At 36.8% G+C, this 23269-nt stretch overlaps 1 protein-coding gene across 1 annotated transcript in view; it reads right to left on the bottom strand.

Annotated features, from left to right (window-relative positions):
• Positions 1–886: 886 nt before the first annotated feature.
• Positions 887–23269, bottom strand: part of GTPBP10 (GTP binding protein 10) — a 31763-nt gene continuing 9380 nt past the window's right edge. Inside the window, exons 5-10 of the mRNA XM_055421047.2 lie at positions 16449–16522; positions 14419–14471; positions 12033–12140; positions 11433–11510; positions 8814–8937; positions 887–4591 (exon numbers count right to left, since the gene is read on the bottom strand). Coding sequence (XP_055277022.1) covers positions 4329–4591; positions 8814–8937; positions 11433–11510; positions 12033–12140; positions 14419–14471; positions 16449–16522 — 700 coding nt within the window. The 3' untranslated portion in view covers positions 887–4328. The remainder of the gene's footprint in view (positions 4592–8813; positions 8938–11432; positions 11511–12032; positions 12141–14418; positions 14472–16448; positions 16523–23269) is intronic.

Below are 23269 nucleotides of genomic sequence, written 5' to 3'. Positions count from 1 at the left end.
GCACTCAAGTTTATAAAATAAATAGGAAAAAACTGCCTTGCCATATAGTGCTCCAGAATTATTTATTACTTGCATACCCTGTTCTTCAAATTCCAAGTATTTCAAAGAAAGGGACATGTTTCAGATAATAGCTATACTTCACATAGCTTGGTATCTGGGTATCCCAAAGGATTTGATTCTATTATGAACACATTAATAATACACACAAAGGACATTATTTCCTCTGAAGTTGTCAAAGTACCCAACAATTAATTAAGCTACTATCAAATAACGAGAAACAAAACTTTTAAAATTAGAACTGCCTAAAATTAGTGGTTAGTTATGGGCTGAAAAGATAGTTGAAATTGCCACTGGTTTTTCATCCAGCTGAGGCACTGAGCCCACCTTTTACTCTACAAGAAAATACTCCAACTTTCCAACTACATATTTTTCTTTTTTCTCCTTTTCTCATTCCTATCACTTATTTGATTTGGCTTTTCCTTCAGCTGGCTTGTGACACCCATTCAAAACCAAAGAGATTCCTCTGATATGTTCCCTCTTTTGCCACTTCCAGTCACAAAACAGAAAACAAATCCAGTGCTTCTCTGAAATAGCTCTTTAAGAAAAAAAAATGGGTACTTTTCATTATTAAACTCTGCAACTCTTGAGAGTCCCTTGGACTGCAAGGAGATCCAACCAGTCCATTCTGGAGGAGATCAATCCCGGGTGTTCATTGGAAGGACTGATGCTAAAGCTGAAACTCCAATACTTTGGCCACCTCATGTGACGAGCTGACTCAATGGAAAAGAGTCTGATGCTAGGAGGGATTGGGGGTGGGAGGAGACGGGGAAGACAGAGAATGAGATGGCTGGATGGCATCACCGACTCAATGGACAGGAGTTTGAGTGAACTGCGGGAGTTGGTGATGGACAGGGAGGCCTGGCGTGCTGTGATTCATGGGGTTGCAGAGTCGGACACGACTGAGTGACTGAACTGACTGAACTGAAAGACTGTAGCATGCTGTCTGCAAACCTTTATCAACATTTGTATCTTAATTCCCAAGGTATAAACTTTTGCAAGGCAAGCTATGTTTAATTATAAAATACTTTAGACTCATAAAAAGTTAAAAAAACAAAACACTCAAGTACTTACTATCCAACAATTTGGTCTTCAAAAAAAAATGCTGCCATATTTTTAAAATTTAAGTGTCTTTTGTATAAGTTTTACTGTTCATATTATTGCTCATTTTCATTTTGTTTTTTAAGCTATAGCTTGTAACTATACTTAAATGCAGTTGCTTTGAAACATTATTTTTAATGTACCTTAATGGTACATTGTTGTCCCTTAGTCACTCAGTTGCATTCAACTCTTTTATGACCCTATGGCCTGTATCCTGCCAGGCTCCTCTGTCCATGGGATTTTCTGGGATTAGTGGAGTGGGTTGCCATTTTCTCCTCAGAGGATCTTCCTGATCAGGGATCCAACCCGCATCTCCTACACTGAAAGAGGATTCTTTACCACTGAGCTGTCATGTAAGCCCCAAAGGTATATTACAAATTGTATTTCAGATTTCTAGATGGAACTTACCTTTATTAACTGAAATCTTATCAGAACTTTGTAAACCTCTAGAAACTTGGAAATACTCCATGTGTCTGAAAACTGGATAAAGCCTGAAATAAAATACCCCTGATCTAATTTTTCCCATTATGAAAGCAGACTTTTTTTCCCCCTGAATAATAAATATTTATTACTTAAAAGAAAACAGTAATTTAACATAAAGGTCATTTTGCTATGATAAGAATATTATGGATATATATTATAAAAAGAACAACATAGTAAGTTTCTGAATTTTTTCTTCTCATAGGTAAAATCTTTCCAACCTCACAGTATAGTATACTTAATACTTGACAGTGTCTGGTAGTATAAATTTGTGATTCATGATGGTAAATCTATGTGACGTAGCAAGCTCTGCATGAACTACTGGGACTTGGTAAAAATTTGTTATACATAGTGTATTGATACCCTGGCTGTTCAGTACTATAGCAATTAAGGATCCAAAAGTATTTATTTTGAAAGATGAAAATGAAAAAGTCTTGCTTAAGGACAAAATAAATGGCAGTTAAAATTTTTATTTCAAAATAAATAAGTGTTTAAAATTATTTTTTATAAAATGAAAAAGGAATTCAGATTTTCTTCTTTTAGAGTAAAAAATCACCATCAAAAAAAGCCATAGAGGGTACACTTTTGGTAAGAAAATAAAAATAATGGAACATTTTAGTGAGTTACATAAAATGTTTCAGTTAGTCGTAGAGTAGTAACCTAGGTAATACAGACAGAATAAGCCACAGTTCCTCTTAGTCCTCCACACACATCTGCTACCCTTTGTTACAGCAAAAAAGCAAGATTATGGTGTCAAAAATTCACCCAATGAAACTGTCCTCACATACTGCTACTTGTTTATACTTAGGAAATAACAGAAGTAGAAAAAGTAGAAATAATAGAAAAAGAGAAAAATGAGACTCAAGTCATAAATGTAAAACATACCCAGTATGAAACCTGGACACTACAATCAGTAGAGATGTTCAAATTCCAAATGCTTTCCTAACTCTTACTTTTCTGTAAAGTGCTCTAATCTCTAGCTGCTTCTGCTGTTGAATGCGAGATCCTTGAGGGCAGCAGGTCCTGTCTATTCTCCTCAACACTGTACACGCAGTGCCCTGCAGAGTGCTTGACACAAGGGAGAAACTCAATAAATACCATGCATGAAAACAAATACAAGAAAAGCCAGTGATCTGGGGACTGGGATGGGAGGTAGGAGTGGAGAATAGAAAACAGAACACAAATAAAAGTGAAATAACACCTGTAAGAAGTCACTCACATTGTCGTATCAGAAGAAATTTAAGTAGAATGATATGGACATTTTTATTTAATATTTGTTAAGGGTTCCCATTTTCTCATTTGAAAAGACCCTGATGCTGGAAAAGATTGAAGGCGGGAGAAGAGGATGACAGAGGATGAGATGGTTGGATGGCACCACCGACTCAATGGACATGAGTTTGAGTAACCTCCAGGAGTTGGTGATGACAGGGAGGCCTGGCGTGCTGCAGTCGATGGTGTCGCAGAGTCGGACATAACCGAGCAACTGAACTGAAGGTTTCTCTGGTGGCTCAGACGGTAAAGAATCTGCCTGCGATGCAGGAGACCCAGGTTCAATCCGTGGGTCAGGAAGATCTCCTGGAGGAGGGCATGGCAACCCACTCCAGTATTTTTGCCTGGAAAACCCCATGGACAGAGGAGTCTGGTGGGCTAGTCCATGGAGTTGCGAAGAGTTAGACAAAACTGCACAACCTATACTTCTACTTTTCAAGGCTTCTCTTAGCCTTAAATTCCAAAACAATTCCTAACAGTTTAATAGGAGCACTGAAGAATACTTTATAGAAGCTCTTTAACTTGCTATTATTTTGTAAATACAAACAAAAAAACTTTGGAAAAGTTAATATAATGAACTCATTTAGGCAAAAAGATACATGCATTAAAAAAATCCTGTAGGAACATGCGGTTTTCTCTGAGAACTGGAAAGCCTGATGCAAAAAGATGGGAACTTTTTTACTATATATGCTTTTGCACTGTTTAAATTTTATTTTTTATAATTAATATGTATATTTTATAATAAAATACATTACAAGAAAATGTCTAATTTTAAGTATTTTTGAAAGTCAAGAAGTTTAGAAATTACAATCTCCTGAGAATATATTGATGATTGATAATATTGCTTAATACTGTACTTCCTATTTATTCTCCTTACTAAAATATGGTAACAGACAGAAAATGAGATATACATTAGTGTGTTCCAAAGCAGGAAAATAATATTCATACTTAAGAAAGAAAAAATTCCAAAAGCTAAAACTGCAAAGATCTATCTGCTGATTATCAGTGATCTTTATTATCAGTGAATATGTTCAAATTCAGGAGTTTGAGGTTGTTCAAAAAAAAAAAAAGAACTATTACAAATTTAGGAGAGCCAGGTAATGACAAACTCAAAAACAAACAAATAAAATCTAGTTGCTCGTAAGGAACCCTTTTTTATAATCTTAAAAATTATCTCACTAGAGACGTACAGATAGAATACTATAGGATGTTATTACAGGTGGATGGCCATAACATTATAAACTGTCATTTTTAACCCTTGGTTATTTTTTTATCTGTTGACAAACTTAACTACAAAACATCTTTAAAAATATGGTTCTTGAATGATGGTATATACAGCAGGTTAGTAACAACCAACATTCTAAAAAATGTTTGTCAAAGAGCTTTCAAATGAACACAATTTCAGTATCACTTTTCATAATTTAAGTTACATCCATTCTAGGACTAGAAACAGCATTCTTTGATGGTGGCTCACTATAAGATATTGTATTGGAAATATGTAGATTAAGCAACTGCTTCTTATGATATGCATCATTTTCCTGGTTGGCATGTTCATCCAGAGATTTCCTTATATAGTTCTTTAGTTCATCGATTCCTTCTCCAGTAACTGCAGAGATGGGGATGATGTGTTGGAATTCCACAGTCCTCTCTGGAATCATGTTTTTTTCAAATAAATGCAAAAATTCTGAAACAACATAAATATAAGCTGATTTTCATTGTCTTTGAAAATAAGTCAAAACTATGCTAGAGGTTTCATTTGTGAACCAAAAACTTAGCAGTTTTTCTTTTTCACTTCTCTAATAAGCTCTTAGCACTTTTGGTTTTTACTAAAGACAATGGTAAGGTTCTTGGCACATGAGTGGTGCTCAGTAAATATTTGTTACATGAATATATTTTAAACTGAATGAAGTATAAGCTCCCAGGTAATGGCGCAATGGTAAAAAAATTGCCTGCCAATGCAGGAGAGGCAGGAGACGCAGATTCAATCCCTGACTTAGAAAGATACCCTGAAGTAAGAAATGGCAACCTACTCTAGTATTCTTGCCTGGAAAAATTCTATGGACAGAGGAGTCTGGCGGATTATGGTCCATGGGGTTACAAAGAACTGGACATGACTGAGCACACAACCCTCCAATCAAAAGATAAATCACACAAGATGAAAGCAATAAATTTTGTTTTGGGGCATTTCAATAAAGTAAGGCAACACAGACTCTCTGAGAGAACTTTTCTATAAAAATAAAATCATTTGTGACTTGGGATATTCTAGTTGGCTTCAGCACACAGATGGCCTTTAACTGTCCAAATGCAGAGACTTATCATCACCGGTACTAGGAGCCATACTAAAATTGAGAACAGTTCAAGGAGAGATCATTTCAGATGAATCCAATATTTCACTCCACTGGGGCTGACAACCGTTAGGTAACTTCTGCTTCTTCTCTGCTACCAAGGCAACAGAAGGGAGGATGGCATACTGATGGGATGGATCAACACCTGGAAAGGCTGGCTAGAAGAGATTAACCAAATCAATACAAAGCTTGGTTTCTGGGATTCATTTACCCCCAAGGAAAAGAGAGGTTAATTTGGAAATTATCACTGAGGTGACTATATTCTTTTTATGATAGGCCAAAATAGCTACAAACTCCTGAGTTACCCCCATCTCTGGTACCTCTTCTGAAAATTCCCTTTTCTGCAAGATCAACCAGTGAACAGATCTAATGACCTCATAAAACATATGACATTAAGGAATAAAGACATTATTATATATAAATATTTTGAGGCATATTTATACCCCCAAAGTAACTTATTAACTCAAGGGCAGGCCCTATATATATATATATATATATATATATAAGGATTTTTACAAGAAGAGAGAGGATCTTCTGGTGCTGTCTGATAGTCCTAGTACATTATAATTTATTTTCCTCAATTTTTATCTCAAGGATAAAAACAGGTTCAGTTCAGTTCAGTTCAGTAGCTCAGTCATGTCCGACTCTTTGTGACCCCATGAATCACAGCACGCCAGGCCTCCCTGTCCATCACCAACTCCCGGAGTTCACTCAAACTCATGTCCATCGAGTCGGTGATGCCATCCAGCCATCTCATTCTGTTGTCCCTGTCTCCTCCCGCCCCCAATCCTTCCCAGCATCAGAGTCTTTTCCAGTGAGTCAACTCATTGCATGAGGTGGCCAAAGTATTGGAGTTTCAGCTTTAGCATCACTCCTTCCAATGAACACCCAGGATTGATCTCCTTTAGAATGGACTGGTTGGATCTCCTTGCAGTCCAAGGGACTCTCAAGAGTCTTCTCTAACACCACAGTTCAAAAGCATCAATTCTTCGGCGAGCAGCTTTCTTCACAGTCCAACTCTCACATCCATACATGACCACTGGAAAAACCATAGCCTTGACTAGATGGACCTTTGTTGGCAAAGTAATGTCTCTGCTTTTTAATATACTATCTAGGTTGGTCATAACTTTCCTTCCAAGGAGTAAGTTTCTTTTAAATTCATGGCTGCAATCAGCATCTGCAGTGATTTTGGAGCCCCCAAAAATAAAGTCTGACACTGTTTCCACTGTTTTTCCATATATTTCCCATGAAGTGATGGGACCAGATGCCATGATCTTCGTTTTCTGAATGTTGAGCCTCAAGCCAACCTTTTCACTCTCCTCTTTCACTTTCATCAAGAGGCTTTTGAGTTCCTCTTCACTTTCTGCCATACGGGTGGTGTCATCTGCATATCTGAGGTTATTGATATTTCTCCCAGCAATCTTGATTCCAGCTTGTGCTTCTTCCAGCCCAGCGTTCCTCATGATGTACTCTGCGTATAAGTTAAATAAGCAGGGTGACAATATACAACCTGACATACTCCTTTTCCTACTTGGAACCAGTTTGTTGTTCCATGTACAGTTCTGACTGCTGCTTCCTGACCTGCATACAGGTTTCTCAAGAGGCAGGTCAGGTGGTCTGGGATTCCCATCTCTTTCAGAATTTTCCACAGTTTATTGTGATCCACACAGTCAAAGGCTTTGGCATAGTCAATGAAGCAGAAATAGATGTTTTTCTAGAACTCTCTTGCTTTCTCCATGATCCAGTCTATTCAAAAACATGTTAACCACTTACCTTCCATCCTGCTTTTCTCATTTGTGCAAAAGGTCCTCTACTAGACTCAGAAAAATGAAAGCATCATCTCTATATGGTAGAGTGTGTTCTGCAAAGGTCAATATTCAAAACTATGGAGAATCCCTTTAAATTCTTTTATACAAAGTGGCCCACTTAGGGACCAATTTCACACAAATCTTTTAGAAGTAACAGCATCTATTATTCTGTGTCACACATACAAACAACTCAAGTTCTTTTTAGAAGCTTAATACTCTCCAGAGATTATAGATCTGGCAGTGCAAAGACACATATCTCTCTAGAACTACTAGCCCTGTTTTTAAATTCATAATGTACTAGGGGAATGAAGTTCTAGAACTTGTGAAATAAGTTAAAAGTGAAAAGACTTCATAGATATATGCTGACTTTTTCCTCTTCTGATCCAAATCCCATTAACTCTTTAAGAGCCCAGTTTAAGTTTTCCTTCTTGATGATGCTGAACTTTTCATCTCAAATTAATCTTTCTTCCCTTCTATGTCCTATAACACATTGTCCATATCACATTTAAAAGTTTCATATGGTATGTGTTCTTTCTTCAAACACACTTTCTTTTTTTTAAAGAGGAACAGGTTTCAGTTTTTTCCCCCACTGATTATAGTACACCTAAAAGTCTCTGCAAATACTGGTATTCATTAGTGCAGTTCACTTGCTCAGTTGAGTCCGACTCCTTGCGACTCCGTGAACCGCAGCACGCCAGGCCTCATGTCCATCATCAACTCCCGGACCCAAACTCATGTCCATTGAGTAGATGATGCCATTCAAACATCTCATCCTCTGTCATCCCCGTCTCTTCCTGCCCTCAATCTTTCCCAGCATCAGGGTCTTTTCAAATGAGTCAGTTCTTCGCATCAGGTGGCCAAAGTACTGAGTTTCAGTTTCAACATCAATCCTTCCAATGAACACCCAGGACTGATCTCCTTTAGGATGGACTGGTTGGATCTCCTTGCCAGTCCAAGGGACTCTCAAAAGTCTTCTCCAGCACCACAGTTCAAAAGCATCAATTCTTCAGCGCTCAGCTTTCTTTATAGTCCAACTCTCACATCCATACATAACCACTGGAAAAACCATAGCCTTGACTAGACGGACCTTTGTTGGCAAAGTAATGTCTCTGCTTCTTAATATGCTGTCTAGGTTGGTTATAACTTTCTTTCCAAGGAGTAAGCGTCTTTTAATTTCATGAATGCAGTCACCATCTGCAGTGATTTTGGAGCCCAGAAAAATAAAGTCAGCCACTGTTTCCCCATCTATTTGCCATGAAGTGATGGGACTGGATGCCATGATTTTAGTTTTCTGAATGTTGAGCTTTAAGCCAACTTTTTCACTCTCCTCTTTCACTTTCATCAAGAGACTCTTTAGTTCTTCTTCACTTTCTGCCATAAGGGTGGTGTCATTTGCATATCTGAGGTTATTGATATTTCTCCTGGCAATCTTGATTCCAGCTTGTGCTTCCTCCAGTCCAGCGTTTCTCATGATGTACTCCGCGTAGAAGTTAAATAAGCAGGGTGACAAGATACAACCTTGGCGTACTCCTTTTCATTTGGAACCAGTCTGTTGTTCCATGTCCAGTTCTAACTGTTGCTTCCTGACGTGCATACAGGTTTCTCAAGAGGCAGGTCAGTTGGTCTGGTATGCCCATCTCTTTCAGAATTTTCCAGAGTTAATTGTGATCCACACAGTCAAAGGCTTTGGCATAGTCAATAACGCAGAAATAGATATTCATTAAACTGGCAGTAAATGAATGAACGGGTTTACCTTTAGGATTCTGGAGTTGGTTCATCAGTACATGGAATTTATCCTGTGCATCTGGCAAGTCCATTTTATTTACTGCTAAGAGTGCAGGTTTTGTCTGAAGTTCCTCTTTGTACAACTCTAACTCCTTTAAATCAAAAGAGAAAAACCAAATAACTGTATTATAATACCTATTTAGTAATGTCTTTGTATACTTTATAGGCCTGGGTATTCTAGGGCCCATTCACACCTCTGAAATCAGTAAGTGATTTTGTGCCTGGAGACAAATACAGATATTTGGGCTTCTATTAAGCACACTTCTATTAAGCACACTTCTATTAAGCACACTTCTATTAAGATAAAATTCAGAACTAAATAATGACAATTAATCCTACGCCTGTATTATTCCTGGAAAAAGTAAGTATGCTTAGAAGTAAATCTTTGTTACCATGGATTAATTAGTATCTGACACTAAAAGAATAAAAGAAAGAATAGACACAAGGGACTCCATCAGTTTTAAATTCCATACTTCAAAAGGCAACTGAAAGAAAGTTAAAAGACAACTGAAAGAATAGGAGAAAATATTTGCAAATCATATAACCAATAAGGGACTTGTATCTAAATTATAAAAATCTCTTACAACTCAACAATTAAAAGATAGCCCAATTTAAAAATGGGCAACCAATCTGAATAGACATTTCTCCAAACACATACAAATAGCTAATAAGCACATAAAAAGATGCTCAACACCATTAGTCACGTGAGAAATGCAAATCATAACCACAATGAAATACTACTTTATTCCTACTAGGAATGTCAAAGTAAAAAAAGGTAATAATGAATGTTGATATTAATGTGGAAAAACTGGAACCTTCATACATTGCTAGTAAGACTGTAAAGTAATTCAATGCTGCATTCTCTTTGGAAATAGTTTGGCAGTTCCTCAAAATGTTAGATTTACCTTATTATCCAGTAATTTCACCCTGAGATAGATATATATATATGTATATATATAAATATATATATATATATCCCCAAAAGAAAGGAAAACATACCCACAAGAAAACCTGTACACAAATGTTCACAGCATTATCAATAATAGGCAAAAACGTAGCTAGGAAATAGGATATAAAAGTCATTAAGGTAAAAGACATCATGTTGTGTTAGAGAGAAATCATATGGCTGTATAGAGAATGTACAGGGTGTTGCTTGGGGAAGCGGGAGAGGGTGCAGGAACAACAGAGATACAATGCTTGGTAGGAACCCAACTTTGCCTCATATACCATGTTCAGGTTAGACTTCAACCTAACCCATTGCTATGGGGGACCATCAGAGCAGGAAACAAACATCTGCTTGGTTCTTTAACAAAGATCATTCTGCTGCTGCTAAGTCACTTCAGTCGTGTCCGACTCTGTGTGACCCCACAGATGGCAGCCCACCAGGCTCCCCCGTCCCTTGGATTCTCCAGGCAAGAACACTGGAGTGGGTTGCTATTTCTTTCTCCAATGTGTGAAAGTGAAAAGTGAAAGTGAAGTCGCTCAGTCATGTCTGACTCATAGCGACCTCATGGACTGCAGCCTACCAGGCTCCCCCGTCCCTGGGATTCTCCAGGCAAGAACACTGGAGTGGGTTGCTATTTCTTTCTCCAATGTGTGAAAGTGAAAAGTGAAAGTGAAGTCGCTCAGTCATGTCTGACTCGTAGCGACCCCATGGACTGCAGCCTACCAGGCTCCTCCGTCCATGGGATTTTCTAGGCAAGAGTACTGGTAGCTGCCTATAAAACATGGCCTGAAAAGAAGTGAGACTAGAAGCAGGGAGACCAGCTAGTAAGAGAGGCTGACGATTACAACAGTGAGGGTGAAGACAAATAGCTGCATTTCAGAGAAATTTAGGGCATAAAACTGACAGGGCTTGATACAGGTGGTAAGAAAGTCAGAATCACTACCACCCAGGTTTCTGGCTTACATATTCAATAAGATTCTGAGGGAGGCTGGAAAACTTTAAAAAAAAAAAAGAAAGAAGTTCAGTTCTGTGTGCGTGCTCAGACACTTCAGTTGTGTCTGAATCTTTGAGACTCCACAGACAGCTGACCATCAGGCTCCTCAGCGCATGGGATTCTCCAGACAAGAATACTGGAGTGGGTAACCACAGCCTCCTCCAGGGGATCTTCCCGACTCAGGGATCGAACCTGGGTCTCCTGCCTTGCAGGTGAATTCTTTACCACTGAGCAACTAGGGAAGTCCAAGTTCAGGTCTACACAAAGTTGAGAAGTTAATGGGACATCCAATCAAAGATATCTAATAGGCATATTTAGATATCTAATCTAAAGTACAACCAAACTATCTGGGTATCAGAGTGCCTAAAAAGTAGACTGGGAAATAGTCTAAGAAGTAGGAATTTAGTTAAGCAAGAGTTGGTCTAAGAATTTATATAATAGGGATTTGGAATCCAGGAAGGTTTTATTGATTACAACCGTTTGAGAAGTGGATGAATATTAAGGAACTGGAGACAGAAAGTTTAGATAATTCTTTAACTGACACCAAAGTTTCAAAAAGTAGAGGTAGAAGATATTTATTCTAATTGTCATATGTTATTTCATACAATCCTATGTCTCTACATACTAGACCACATAGAAAAACCTACTTTTGAAAGCAGTATTATGGTTTCAAAAGCAGTTCTGTAATGAGTTTGGGAAGAAAGCTGAAATCCAGAAATATCAACCTGAAAAAAAAAAAGGAAAAAAGATTGCCTTTAATGTAAGAATGACAGCTATACAATTCTGTTTTGAAAAGTTTCACTCATTCAAGCTATAATTTCTCAATCTATACTCTTTTGGTAATTTAGTAATTTGAAATGAGAGAAATTGATATTTTAAGATCACTGTAATTATTCTTATAATATCACAATCATTAATGAGAAACTAGTACAGATAAAACAACTTATACTAATAAAGATAATCTCATGAAATAGGAAAGTAATGCTGTGTAATTTAGTAGTACACAGAAAATCCTAAGGAATAAAGCCTGACAAATATGGCCAAACTTTCATCTGATACAGTAAATGTTGCCATTTCCATTTCCATCCCCATATTATAAATAAATTTGACTCCTATCTGAACAGATTTAGTGGATTAATATATGCTACTACTTTATCTTTAAATGTTATTATACAAATGTCTAGGAAAACTAAATTCATTGATTGTCAAATTCTTTTAAGCATTACATTGACAGGCATATGACTTACAACAAAAAGCAGTTGTTTAGTTCTTTCTATATGCTTGAGGAATTTGTGGCCCATTCCTTTGTTCATATGTGCTCCTTCTATTAAACCAGGAAGATCAGCTACTGATATCTAATACAAAATTAAATGGTTTAATAATAAAAAGTGAAAACCACAAATCTAATGACATCCAACAATTTTCATATTTCAATTATAAAGTTTCTAATTTGTGATTACCACTGAATTACTGCATCTCTAATAAACCCAAGATACTTTGATAACAAATGTATTAAGAATCAAAATCTTTTGCTATCAGAAATTAGAGTCCCATTTTTACTTTAACAATCCAAGAATTCTAGGGCTTAGCTTAACATTTATTAATAAAAATTCTCTTTAGAATTCCATAAATTATACTGTTCAATATGAACTTTTCAAAGAATTTCAAGTTTTTAAATTCTTAAAAGTAAACAAGGATATTAATTCAGCAGACATTGACTTAGGATGTAAGCACTGTAAAGTGTTTTATTCTATATGTAAATGGTTGTTTGGTACCACTATTCCTTTACTGTTCATATTCTACCAGGATTTAACCATTCTTAAAAAGTAAGGGGAACAGTGTCCCTATATACTATTTAGGACTATTAACCATTATTAGAGTCATTAACCATTATTCAACACTTGTGGTTTTCAAACCTCACCATATATCATAATCATCTAAGGAATTGCTATAAACTACAGATCCTCAAGCCCTATCTCCAGGGATTTGGTTTCAAATCACTGGGGCCCAAGCTTGATTTATCACTGTTGTTCTTAAGCTAGTCAGATGATTCTGATGTACAGTAAGGGATGAAAAACACTGCTCTACACACATTGCTTGTGTGGTTAAATTTTTCAGTTTTAAAGAAAGTTGTAGCTATGTGACAAAGCAAAGTACATATAGAGGTCTCGTGTTCTGAAATTTTCTTCAGAGGTTTTTTATTGATTTCCCTTAAAAATTACCAATAATGTTCTCTAAATTCATATTATCCTGCACTTATAATTTTACTTATTATTTAATATTCTATGTAATTGTTAAAGCTTTAAAATTTTTTTTAACTGTTATGCCCCTATTATAATGAATATACATCTTTGATATCTTTTGAATTATGTCATTGGATTATATGAAACTACACTGATACATCATCACTTCAAGTCCTTATTTTACATTATGGTTTGTCATCCAGGTTTCATACATTCTATGGGTTTTGACAAATTTATGACATGTATCTACCATTACAATATCATACAGAATAGTTTCACTGCCCTTAAAAATCCTCTGTATGCTGCCCATTCAACCTTTCTACCTATTTAACCTTTCTTTCCTCCTAATCCTTGGTAACCACTGATCTCTATTTCCACAGTTTTGCCTTTTTCCCAGAACATCATATAGTTGAAATCATACAGGATGTAGCTTTTACAGACTGGCTTCTTTCACTTAGTAATAAGCACTGGAGGTTCCTCTGTGTCCTTTCATGGCTTGATAGTTTATTTATTTTTAGTGCTGAATGACATTCAATTTTCAATATGTACATAGCTTATTTATCCATTCATCTACAGAAGGACATCTTGGTTGCCTCCAAGTTTTAGCAATTATGAACATAGCAGCTATAAACATCTGTGTGTGGGCTTTTGAGCAGATCTAAGTTTTCAGTTAATCTGGGTAAACACTAAGGAATGCAACTGCTGATCATACGTTACATATTTTTAAATTTTATTATTTTCCATTTTTTGTTTTTATTCTAATTACTCAAAAAAAAACTATAGTTCTTCCTTACCAAGGAAAAATAAATTTTAATAGCTAGCTAAGACCAAAATCTCAATTAAAAAAAATTTTTTTAAACAGTAAAGTGGGATAAAATTACATCCATGAACTTTAGAATATGTTTTTAGGAAATGAAAATCAATAATCAAGTATGGCAATAAAATATGGAATTGCAATGAGAACAAACAGATCAAGGAGACTAAGATACAATCAATGGTATAATTACAAACTGTATCCAAACTTTGGAAGAATTATTCTTATACAATATTTTACTCTGATAGTGCTCAGCAGAATTGATTTGATTATGACTTCAATTACTAAAAACAAAATCCTGCTACTTTTTCCAACACCACAGAAACTGTCAAATGTTATAAAGTCTAAGCAATAAGCCAAGTACTTTCATTTCTAACCAAGAGTCTTATTTTAAAAATAGCCACCTATGGGACTTCTCTGGTGGTCCAGTGATTAAGACTCTGCGCTCCCAATGCAGGGGGCCCAGGTTCAATCCTTGGTCAGGGGAACTAAATCCCATATTCTGCAACTAAGGATGCCAGAGCAGCCAAATAAATAAATATTTTTAAAAGAAAAAAGTTAAAAAAAAATACCCACCTGTTTGAAATCACTATACATAATTTTTCCAAGTTCAGGCTTTATTGTTGTAACTAAAAAAAGAAAAGTAAATTAAGGCAAGAATAAAGCACTGTACTCTCAAAACTATCCTAGTGTTATGTATAAAATAAATAATATTTCCTTTCTGTGAACAACCTAATTCAGATTATGTTCTCATTTGCTGAAATTAAAGGTATAATTATTTTGGAAAAGGACAAATATAGATTTTTACAATCTGCCAAAGCATAGGTCTAATCTAATTAGTGGGCCTCAAAGTCCCTCTCAAACTTTAAGAGCATGGCAAAGGTGTTGAGGGCAGGGGGCAGAATTTAGGTTTCTATCATTTGGGCTACATGTGAAATCTATTAGTCCTTTCTCATTCAATTATCCTCAAACTTCATCAATCCAACAGTAGTATCCTTCTACGACTTTTTTGCTTTTCTTCTTTCCTTCTCAAAGATCCCCTATTTTATAACAAAAAATACTGGCCAAGAGATTTATAGCAGTTAGTACAAAATTAACTCTACTTTATCAGAATCTAACCCTAGAATTGTTTGATTTTATTTTCCATGATTTTATTTTCAATAGTTTCCCTGATAGCTCAGTTGGTAAAGAATCTGCCTGCAGGAGACCCCAGTTTGATTCCTGGGTTGGGAAGATCCACTGGAGAAGGGATAGGCTACCCACTCCAGTATTCTTGGGCTTCCCTTGTGGCTCAGCTGTAAAGAATCCTCCTGAGAAGTGGGAGACCTGGGTTTGATCCCTGGGTTAGGAAGATCCCTTGGAGAAAGGAAAGGATACCCACCCCAGTATTCTGGCCTGGAAAATTCTATGGACTGTATAGTCCATCACATTGCAAAGAGTCGGACACTACTGAATGACTTTCACTTTCACTTTCCCTGTTAATGTCATTCTGTGCCATTTTGTTTAATGAAGGTAGAGATCCTATTATATTCATTCACTTGCTTGTGTCCAGCTCTTTGTGATGCTATGGACTATAGTCCACCAGGCTCTCGTCTGTGGGACTCTCCAGGCAAGAATATTGGAGTGGGTTGCCACGCCCAACTCCAAGAGATCTTCCTGACACAGGGATTGAACCCGGTTCTCCTGAGGCCTGTGCATTGAAGGCAGATTCTTTACAACTGAGTCACCCAGGAAGCCCGTTATTAGTCTAAGCTTCCATTATCCCTTATCTGCTACTGCAATAGTTCTACTAAATTCTTTCCAAATCCACTTACGTCCTATATTAAACCATTTTGTACATTATATGCAAAGAGATATTTTTGAAAAGCAAATTAATCATTTTTATCCTTTGTTAAAAAGCTATAACCTCTTCTAAAGCTATAAAGACAAAATACAGCCTCTATGGCCTATATCACAGATCTCCACCTGTATCTCTAGCCTCAGCTTGATTCCTTCATTCCCTTACAACATGTTCTTTAGACAAACAAATCTACGCCCTGCCACCATGAAGTCCTTGTGTACACACTACTTCCTTTGACTAAAAAGACTCTGACCTCCATTGTCTATTACCAGTTAACTCATATTTACTGTTCATATCTCAGCCCCACCATCACGCTTCCCCAAAGAAATCTAAAGCTGTCACCTACACTCTTTCAAAAAACTGTATTATATCCTCTTATATTCATTAGTAACTGTATTCACTTCTGTTTACCAATCTTTATAACTCCAGAACTTACTGTAGTTCCTGGAAATAAATACTTGCTTAATGAATAAAAGTACTGATCTCTGCCTTCCTAGCATTTATCACAGTATTTGATAATACTCATAAAATAATAACTAAACCAAACAAATGATTATGCAACAGAGAAATAAATGCGACAAAGTATCTAAGAAGTACTAGGAACTTTGCTGAGAGCTACAGAGGTTTCAAAGATCAATGGGAAATCCATATGTTCTGTCTGCCAAGAATTTTCAAACTAAGGCTACCCCAGTTATAGTTTATTCATACTCAAAAGAAAAATTAGTCTTTAAAAGATACCTCCAAACACTAAAAAAATTGTACTTACATGCATAATCTGCAATTGCAGGTTTTGCATGAGAAATCTTACTTAGCAAAGAGGATTTTCCAGCATTTGGGAATCTGAAACAAGAAAATAAATTCATATTAATACATCACAACAAATAACAGCATTTTTAATACTTATCTCTGAATTCCTAACATTTCAAAAAACAGACTTCTTGAATATTGCTGGAATTAAAAGCAGAATATAAATTTATAATCTTGAAAAACTTGAGGAACAAAATATATTATAAAAAAGGTAAAGATAAATGTATGGTGAACACTGAAGATGTTTTATTATTGAAAATCAAGTAATGTTAAAAAATATATATAGAAAAACAAAAGAAACCTCTAGAAAAACAAAAAGAAATTAATAAAAATACCTGCAACTCACTATCTCTAGCCAACATTCACAAAATATTTATTATATTGTTTTGTGGATTTTTTTAAAAAAACCATTTCATATGGACATTTCACTAGCAAAGTAATGAACCTGATTTAGCTATCATCTAGCTTCAACAAATATTAATACATTCTTAATAACTTTTTAAAAGTTGATTTAAGTAAAAACCTAAATAAGGTCTAGGCATTACAACTAGTTGACGTATCTTTTAAATTTCTCTTAGTACAGGCTCCCTTTTCAAACTTGTCTCCCCTTTGCAATTTTATTTTTAAAGAAATTGGGTCATTTGTCCCGTAGTTTCTTTTCCAGTCTGTTTTTTTCTGCTGACACACATGATGCCCTTTAACATATTCCCATAAATTGGTAGATATCTGATTAGATTCAGCTTTGATTCCTTTCTTCACTACAAGGCTACTTATAGTTGGTTGGCCTCCTTTTTAAACTGAATTATATAAGGTGAATGCATTTCAAGGGTACACTGCAATTTACTTACCTAATTTCTCATTATTAGGCATTTAGGTGGTCTCAAATTTTTTTACTCCTATAAATAACATTGCAAAAAATGTGCATACAGGTAGAAAGACATAATATCAACATTAAGTCACCTTAACATTACGCAGTACAATTAACAGACATCTTTTTCTTTATACAAATGAGCACTAGTTTCTTGTCGAACTTTTTTTTTAAAAAGAATTTAAACACTGATGTGAATATCTTTGAACCTTTACATATACCTTTATTCCTTGAGGTAAATTTCTAGATAAGGAAATATTACATTAAAATATCTGGCTATTTTAAAGGTTTTTATTTTATTGCTAAATATCCCTCAAGAAAAGCCCCCAATGGATGAAAGAAAGTACTAAGAATGCGGGCCAATTAAAAAGTAATTTCCTAAAATCATTCAGATATTTTCATTAAATTAATTCAACCAGTGGGAATGTAAATTGTACAGTCACTATGAAAAACAGTATGGAGGTTCCTTAAAAAATTAAAAATAGAACTACCATATGATCCAGCAGTTTCACTTCTGGATATTTATCAAAAAAAATCCCAAAACACTAACCTGAAAAGACACATGCACCCCTATGTTCACTGAAACACTATTTACAATAACCAAGATGTGAATGCGATCTAAGGTGTCCATTAACGGATGAAAGCATACAGAATACATGTGTAGGGGGAGGAGGGTGTAAGACGGGTAAAGGGGTGAAAAAGTAAAGCCTCCAATTGTAGGGAATTTCCTGGTTAACCACGGTCTAACCAGGTTAGAACTCTGTGCTTTTCAATGCCAAGGGCCCGGGTTCAGTCCCTGGTTGGGGAACTATGATCCTACAAGCTGTGTGGTGCAACCAAAAAAAAAGAAAAAATCCACTTGTAAAATAATTAAGTCATGGAGATATAATGTACAGCACAGTGATTATAATTAATAATCAGTACTATTTGAAAGTTGCTAAGAGTAAATTTTAAAAATTCTCAACACAAGGAAAATAATTTTTTAACTACATGTGGTGACAGATGCTAACTAGACTTACAGTGGTGATCAACATATACACATATCAAAGCATTACACTGTACATGTGAAACTAATGTTACATGTCAAGTGTATCTCAATTTAAAAAATCATCCAACAAATATTGAGCATTAACTTTGGTCGGGCAATATACTAGGCATGAGAAATACAGCAACCAACAGGAAAAATGTTATTCCTGTCTTCACAGCTTTCATTCAAATCATGATCTTTTCTCAAAACTGCCAAATTTTCATTTGGAATAATAGTATAATATTCTACAAATATTAACTTGGAATTCTATAAAAAATGTTAAGCTGTTAATGAAGTTCTTTAAACAATCTTCCTTATTAAAATATTTCTATAATAAATTTAGAATAAAATTACACAGGATTGCTTGACTCATTTCCCCTGGAAAAACAGTATTTTCTTATATCCTATTATACCCAGGCTCTTGTAACTTTTTGAAAAGCAAACTGCAATCATTTTTGCCACGACTGTCACTAGCTGGACTTGCTTTATTTTCATAACAATATTAAGCACAGAAAAATGCAACTATTTCCAAAGAGATCAAAATATAAGAAGAAAAAGGAAGCTAATGATTGAAGAACCAATAATAGATTTTTCTTGAAAGTTATCTAATGAAGATTTTACAGGCTGAAGTCCAACCCATGCAAAGATCAGATCTAACCACAGCAGTACAAGTATACTAGTTACATGATAACTTGCTTTCAAGGCTCAGTTCATTCCTGAAGCTGGCTGAAAGGTTAAGGGGTATCTGCTTATGCTGATATTCACATTAGGTAACTTTTTAAGAATAGTTACCTAATTAAAAACACTAGCAAACATGTTAAACATGGTGCTCTAGAATCATGATGTTTAATATTAACTAATACGAAGTCCACTTCTGAAAAGCTTAGTTATTTCACTATATGTGGTCTCTAATAAGTTGACAATATATGATGATGATAATGATCGCAGGTACCATTCACTCATTGAGCATTCATAAATGCAAGATATCTGTTATGCTGCAAATGCAATCTTACTCAGCAATAACATTTTTAAAGCAGGACTATTGCCATCCTCTATTAAAGAGAAAACAAAGGCTTAGAGATATTTTGTATTCAAGATCATCCAGCCGGCCTTCAGAAGATTTGAGATTCTAACACAAACAGTCTCACTTGAGTCTGCCACAGCCCACTTTTATTCACTACTCAACCTTGGTATGTTCTTAGGCTGTAAGGGTATCTCTACGGAAACTGAAATATATTTTTCCAGAAAACGAGAAAGTGAATGGCTGGATTCTCAGTCTTATCCACAAAATCCTATCCAGTCCATAAAGTTCTGAAAAATATACATTGGGTTGGCCAAAAAGTTCTTTCACAACCTAACATCTTATGGAAAAAACCAAACGTTTTGCCCATCCCAATAGTACTACAGAACCTATGACTCATTACCCTCATAACTATGTTTTATTGAAAAAATTAAATGTGAATAGCAAGTTTTAATGCCAAGATCTCATCTTTCTCTGTACAACTTCAGCAGGTATGAGGCTTCTGTGAACTCTAAGCCCCTGCTGGTAAGATTTAGATAGGCACGGAAAGAGGTGAGGAGTTCAGAGTGAAGAGTGTGAGAAGAAGCAGTGAGATGTGAGAAGAGGAAGATGAAAAGAGGTGAGAAACTATGGGAAGGCAAGGAATGGAAGCGGCAGCTGGACAGAGCAGCAGCTTCTGCTCCCTTTTCCTTAGGCCTTCCATCTGACTGTTGTGGAAGGCTGCAGTGAAGCCTGGGAGGGGAAGACAGAGGGAGAGGAGACACGCAAAGCTGAGCATTTCCCTTCCTTTATCTCCCTTCTACCTTGCTGTCCATCTCCCTCCAGTTGGTGCCAGCACTGCAAGCAGTTTAGTTGTAGTTTAGTCGCTAAGTCGTGTCCGACTCTTGCGACACCATGGACTGTAGCCTGCCAGGCTCCTCTGTCCATAGGATTCTCCAGGCATGAATACTGGAATGGGTTGCCATTTCCTTCTCCAGGGGATCTTCATAACCCAGGAATCGAACCCGGGTCTCCTGCATTGCAGGCAGATTCTTTACCGACTGAGCTATGAGGGCCAGCACTGCAAACCCTACAGCTAAATAGCACTGTTTGATGAAGGTGGAGGCTGGTGAAAGAGAATACCACTGTAAGGTCTGCAGTATTGAGAATGGACAGTTCCCAAACAGAGAGAGGACAGGGGAATGGTCATTACAAGATCCAACGTGGTGCTCAACAGTGTGTAAAGCTAATGGCTGAGATTATCTGTACCAGTCTTTAGACATCTGATTGATGACACTTCAATACCTCTATTAAAACTTGTAAGAATATCTTAGTCATTTTCCCCCTACTCTTTCTTTCTTCTATGTACTTTTTAAGATGTGATTTGTTTGGATTTCTAATTTTATTCCTAATATCCGGTAACATTCTTTTACCCTCTTATACTACTGCATTTGACTGATTTTTCTGCACAAAGACAGGACACTGAAACTTGAACTCCCCAGGTCGGTAGGTGCCCAATATGATACTGGAGATCAGTGCTAGTGCTAAGTCACTTCAGTCATGTCTGATTCTTTGTGACCCCTTGGACTGCAGCCTATCAGGCTCCTCTGTCCATGGGATTCTCCAGGCAAGAATACTGGAATGGGTTGCCATTTCCTTCTCCAGAGGATCTTCCCAACCCAGGTATCGAACCCGTGTCTCTTTTGTCTCCTGCATTGGCAGGCAGGTTCTTTATCACTAGCGCCATCTGGGAACCCCGTGGGCTTCCCTGGTGGCTCAGATGGTAAAGTGTCTGCCTGCAATGCAGGAGACACAGTTCAATCCTTGGGTTGGGAAAATTCCCTGGAGAAGGAAATGGCAACCCACTTCAGTACTCTTGCCTGGAAAATTCCACGGACTGAGGAGCCTGGCAGACTACAGTCCATGGGGTCGCAAAGAGTCGTGGAGAGATAACTCCAGAAAGAATGAAGGGATGGAGCCAAAGCAAAAACAACCACCAGTTGTGGATGTGACTGGTAACAGAAGCAAGGTCCTATGCTGTAAAGAGAAATACTGCATAGGAACCTGGAATGTTAGGTCCATGAATCAAGGTTAATTGGAAGTGGTCAAACAGGAGATGGCAAGAGTGAACGTTGACATTTTAGGAATCAGTAAACTAAAATGGACTGGAATGGGTGAATTTAACTCAGATGACCATTATATCGACTACTGTGGGCAAGAATCCCTTAGAAGAAATGGAGTAGCCATCATGGTAAACAAGAGTCCAGAATGCAGTACCCAGATGCAATCTCAAAAACGACAGAATGATCTCTGTTCGTTTCCAAGGCAAACCATTCAATATCACAGTAATCCAAGTCTATGCCCCGACCAGTAATGCTGAAGAAGCTGAATTGAATGGTTCTAGGAAGACCTACAAGACCTTCTAGAACCAACACCCAAAAAAGATGCCTTTTTCATTATAGGGGACTCGAATACAAATGTAGGAAGCCAAGAAAACACCTGGAATAAGAGACACATTTGGCTTTGGAGAACAGAATGAAGCAGGGCAAAGGTTGATAAGAGTTTTCCCAAGAGAACACACTGGTCATAGCAAACACCCTCTTCCAACAACACAAGTGAAGACTCTACACATGGACATCACCAGATGGTCAACACTATAATCAGACTGGTTATATTCTTTGCAGTCAAAGGTGGAGAAGCTCTATACAGTCAGCAAAAACAAGACCAGGAGCTGACTGTGGCTCAGATCATGAACTCCTCATTGCCAAATTCAGACTTAAATTGAAGAAAGTAGGGAAAACCATTAGAGTATTCAGGTATGACCTAAATCAGATCCCTTATGATTATACAGTGGAAGTGAGAATTAGATTTAAGGGACTAGATCTAAGAGATAGAGTGCCTGATGAACTCTGGACGGAGGTTCGTGACACTGTACAGGAGACAGGGACCAAGATCATTCCCAAGAAAAGGAAATGCAAAAAAGCAAAATGGTTGTCTGAGGAGGCCTTACAAATAGCTGTGAAAAGAAGAGAAGTAAAAAGCAAAGGGAAAAAGGAAAGATATAAGCATCTGAATGCAGAGTTCCAAAGAACAGCAAGGAGAGATAAGAAAGCCCTCCTCAGTGATCAGTGCAAAGAAATAGAGTAAAACAATAGACTAGGAAAGACTAGAGATCTCCTCCAAGAAGATCAGAGATACCAAGGGAGCATTTCATGCAAAGATGGCCACAATAAAGGACAGAAATGGTAGGGACCTAACAGAAGCAGAAGATATTAAAAAAAGGTGGCAAGAATACACAGAACTGTACAAAAAAGATCTTCATGACCCATATTATCATGATGATGTGATCCCTCACCTAGAGCCAGATATCTTGGAATGTGAAGTCAAGTGGCCTTAGGAAGCATCACTACGAACAGTTAGTGGAGGTGATGGAATTCCAGTTGAGCTATTTCAAATCCTGACAGATGATGCTGTAAAAGTGCTGCATTCAATATGCCAGCAAATTTGGAAAACTCAGCAGTGGCCACAGGACTACAAAAGGTCAGTTTTCATTCTAATCCCAAAGAAAGGCAATGCCAAAGAATGCTCAAACTACCACACAATTGCACTCATCTCACAGGCTAGCAAAGTAATGCTCAAAATTCTCCAAGCCAGGCTTCAGCAATACGTGAACTGTGAAATTCCAGATATTCAAGCTGGTTTTAGAAAAGGCAGAGGAACCAGAGATCAAATTGCCAATATCCGCTAGATCATGGAAAAAGCAAGAGAGTTCCAGAAAAAACATCTATTTCTGCTTTAGTGACTATGCCAAAGCCTTTGACTGTGTGGATCACAATAAACTGTGGAAAATTCTGAAAGAGATGGGAATATCAGACCACCTGACCT

The sequence above is a fragment of the Moschus berezovskii genome, chromosome 3 (assembly GCF_049115385.1).
Source record: "Moschus berezovskii isolate FMDL1 chromosome 3, NW_MosBer_1.0, whole genome shotgun sequence".
In the NCBI taxonomy this organism is placed as follows: Eukaryota; Metazoa; Chordata; class Mammalia; order Artiodactyla; family Moschidae; genus Moschus; species Moschus berezovskii.
The sequence above is the reverse complement of the archived record's forward strand: the minus strand, read 5'-3'. Positions and strand labels throughout refer to the sequence as shown.